Genomic DNA, 3,872 nt, shown 5'->3' with positions numbered 1-3,872 from the left:
TTTTTTTTCCACCAAGGCCTGATGGGTGTCCCTAAACCGCCCTCCACCCATTCGAGCAACACAGAGTCAGCACTGCCCGGTATTTGCAAGGACCTGATTGGTCAATCAGTGTCACGTCTCCGTGGGTGCAGTACCACGGAGGAGAGCCTGGCTGACAGGCTGGCCTCTGATCTAAAGCTGATATATGGAGCAGTGGAAACCATATCTGACATGTACGACAGTCTGGATGATGACAGCCAAGAAAATGGTATGAAAAAAATACTAACAGGTTAAACCAATAAAATTGGAGTGTCTTTTTTATTATTTATTTCTTATTATCTTCAGTGCAGATAAGAAAAGTGTTAAGTTTTTTTTTTTGTTCTGTTCTCCTGCAGTGTTTGTGGGTAACTCCATGGCTCAGACTCAGCTGATCAAGGCTGCCACGGCCACAGAGAGTGCCGTGTTAGTCACCATGCAGTGGTTGGCCAGCATCAAACCCATCTCTGGTCAGCTCTACACCATAACTGAAGAACTTAAAGGCCAGGTGAAGAAGATGGGAGGATTCTGTCAGTTACTCATTCAGGTGATTGAACACACTGTTGTCAATGTAACTAAACTAATGGCACTTCAAAATAAACATTTTAGATTACTTGGCTAAAACAAAAAAAATAATATTTTCAGTTTTGCGTGGTTTAGACAGAGGTGGCTAATCAAAATGCGGAGCATTGATTGATGGGTCTTAGCTCTGAGCTGTTTGAGCCGTCTATGGAAATGGCCAAGCACGGGGAATTCTTATCCTTGAGCCCCAAACAGAACATGAATATATGAGACGTAAATCTAAATTCCTTACCAGCCCCAGCACCTAAACACTCAGTTTTCCCCCCTCCTGAGTTTTCATATTCTTCCATATTTTTTAATTTATTTACACCAGACATCACAGACTGTGGACTTTTTTTCTGACTTCCTTGCATTCATTCAATTCGATTATTAATTAGTTTGAGCTTTACTTGATGTCTCCTGAATCTATAATTATCTGTCAATCCAGGGCTGCGAGTCGGAGATCACGTCAATGGTGACGGAGGCACAGAGAAAGAGCAGCCAGTGCCTGAACACGGCGTTGCTAGCACTCAGCCACCTGGCGGCAGTGACATGCACACCGCTGAATACCGCGGAGCTGGGTGCCAGTGCTACAGGCAAGGTAACGGCACTATTAATACCTGAGCAGCTGCTGACTCTGAAAAGGCTTTAGGGTTCACTATAATCAAGCCCTCAGCCCACAATATCAGAGCATTAAATATTAGCAATGAAAGACGTCTGATTCTGTCTGCACATTATTTTCCTGAGTTGTTTTAAGGTGAGTGTAACACTGGGGGGCATCAGGGCAAAGACAATAATGAGGCAGAGAGAAAGTTTTTAAGAATCTCATTCCTAATGCTTTAGATGCTTTAGTTTTTCTCATGTTTTAGGATTTTTTTTTTCACTAGAAGGTTGAAGGATCTCATCCTTAATTTAATCAATTGTTTTTGATTGTGTTTGTTTATTTTCATTTATTAGAATTGTTGGCCTGCCCTATGAATAATTCAAACAATGGCCAAGGTGGGGCAGTGGTTAACATTGTTGCATCACCACTAGAAGGTTGAAGGATCTCATCCTACTTTGGCATAAGGTCCTCTCTGTGGAGTTTGCTGGTTATCCCTGTATTACCCCCCCCCCACAGAAGTGTTTCTGCCGCCAGAGACACTTAGGTTGGGGACGGTTTCTGCAACCTGAGCCTAAATTTATGGTGATTGATTAAGGGCAGAATAGACATTGGTTGGAACACTGTTTTATGTTTAGCTCCAGTCTTTGTTGTTGTATGGTAATTGTTTTCAAATGTTCATATATGCATGTAATGATACTGTAAATATTACCTTTCACTTTCTCACCGACCTGTTTTTTTCAGTCACTAGTACTGTGTGTACTGAAAGGCACCAGCAGAGGTGTTCGCTCTCTACTGGAAGAGAGCCTGACCATCACCAGGGAAATGCTGAGAGAGGCTCAGCTGGTGTATCCCAGAAATCCAGTAAGAAATCAACAGGAACTTTTTATCTTTCAAAATATTAGATGAAGTAATACTTTTAAAGCTGTTATGTGGCTGAATAATTTTGTAATTTTTAACTTATTGTTCTACTTGCAGGACCTGCAGAGTCTTAAATCCAAAGCACTTGATTCAGCTCGTGCTCTGCAGAGCTACATGCACCTGCATATCACAGTGAGTGGTGGTGTGAGAAAAAATGGAAAAAAAAAAATCTCTCCAAAGTTGACAGAAATGATTAAGTAGTTCTCATAATGTGGATATTAATCTTCATAAGAAGTAATTTTCCTGTTATTTGTGTCATGATGTTTATCCTTGAGGTTATTTTTGGTAAAAAAAAAAAATCTGTGAAAACTCTCTGTTCAAATTAAAAATTTCCAAAATATAATATGACAAATTGCATTTGCTATCAGGCATGTACAGCTTTATTACAAAATTTCTGTTTGTGTGAACCATTGCTGAGAGACAATAGAAGCCTCCAGATTAATACCCTGCCCCACAGCAGCACCGTTAAAGATGCCACTCAGCCTTTTATTGTCCCCGTAAAGCCCAGTGCACTGTGGGCTTATCTCGCCGCAGTCACCCCTCAAAGATAATTCGAGTAATGGATGTGTTGAAAAGACTGGCATCCGTCACCGCTAACGGGCCAGTTTGCGGTTATCGTAGCCACACAAGCTCGCTGTGTTTTTGTTAAAGCCGTCATTGACACATACAGACGCAGGAGCGTTTTACTGTCCACACGGTTATTAGGGTCAAATAAAGCTGAGTTATTGCTGGAAACGTGTTTTTCTAAGTGGGTTTTTTACAGAAGGTCAAACTTGTGCAGGTAAATGCATCTACTCTCATTCAGTATGAAATAATAATGGTGCCTTTTTACTTTTCTTTTTTTTTATTGTTATATATTTGCAGCTATTGTATGTTTTTTAATTGTTATATATTTGCAGCTATTGTATGTTTTTGTTTTTGAATTTAGCCTCGTCTATGTGTGTGTGTTTTACAGCAGGACAGAGACACTGACATGGAGGAGATGGAGGAAGGGGCGGAGGAAGCTGCAGCCACTCACTTGAAGATGCTAAAAACCACAGCCACCAAATTGTTCCAGCTAAACCAGGCCATTAGACAGTTACATGTCTCTTTGTCAGGCGCCCTGCGAGGTGAAGCCTGTCACAAATGCAGAAGGAAAATGTCAATGAGTTCATATTAAGAACCAGGTTCAAAAACAGGGAATTTATTATTTATTCGTTTATTTGAACAACTTTTCAAAGATGTGTAATTCTTTGATATTGTCAGGGCGTCAGTTTTAAATGTTATCCAGGTAAAGATGGCAGAGAGGAGGGAGGAACAGTAGCCTTCAGTCAGCAACAAAAGTAGTGGGAAGTTTACTGGTGTGGAAACAATTTGCAATAATTGACACAGAGGTAGATCAAAAACACGTGCAAGCTTTGTTAATCTGTGTTTCTGCGCCTTTCAACTGAAAAAGAGACAAATCTCTTTAACCAACTGTTGCATATGTGGGTTATTGTTGAAACATTTTAAATGTGGTTGCAGTATTTTTTTATACTTTGGTGTTTTGATCTGCAGTTTGAGCTTAAAAAACTGCTTTCAGAAAACCTCATTCTTGTCAAACTATGAGATTAGCATCTGCAGATCTCATTTTTCTTCCTCTGTTAATTCTCCTCCCAGGCAAAGACGGCAGCTCAAACTGGAGCAGCTGCAGAGAACTGATCTCCTCCTCTGCCAAAGCTGTGGACGAGCTGATTACAGGTTTGTCTAAGGACGGATCATCAGCGCTATCCCTGCATCTCCCCTGCCTCCAGAG

At 40.8% G+C, this 3,872-nt stretch overlaps 1 protein-coding gene across 1 annotated transcript in view; it reads left to right on the top strand.

Annotated features, from left to right (window-relative positions):
- Positions 1-3,872, top strand: part of kif14 (kinesin family member 14) — an 18,786-nt gene that overhangs the window by 14,509 nt on the left and 405 nt on the right. The window contains exons 26-30 of the mRNA XM_025053941.1: positions 540-549; positions 1,929-2,041; positions 2,156-2,230; positions 3,054-3,207; positions 3,737-3,872. The exon at positions 3,737-3,872 is cut by the window's right edge and continues 405 nt beyond it. Of these exons, the coding sequence (XP_024909709.1) occupies positions 540-549; positions 1,929-2,041; positions 2,156-2,230; positions 3,054-3,207; positions 3,737-3,872 (488 nt within the window). The remainder of the gene's footprint in view (positions 1-539; positions 550-1,928; positions 2,042-2,155; positions 2,231-3,053; positions 3,208-3,736) is intronic.

This window comes from Cynoglossus semilaevis, chromosome 2 (assembly GCF_000523025.1).
Source record: "Cynoglossus semilaevis isolate Cse_v1.0 chromosome 2, Cse_v1.0, whole genome shotgun sequence".
Classification (NCBI taxonomy): Eukaryota; Metazoa; Chordata; class Actinopteri; order Pleuronectiformes; family Cynoglossidae; genus Cynoglossus; species Cynoglossus semilaevis.
Note: the sequence above shows the minus strand (reverse complement) of the source record. Positions and strands in the feature narration are given on the sequence as shown.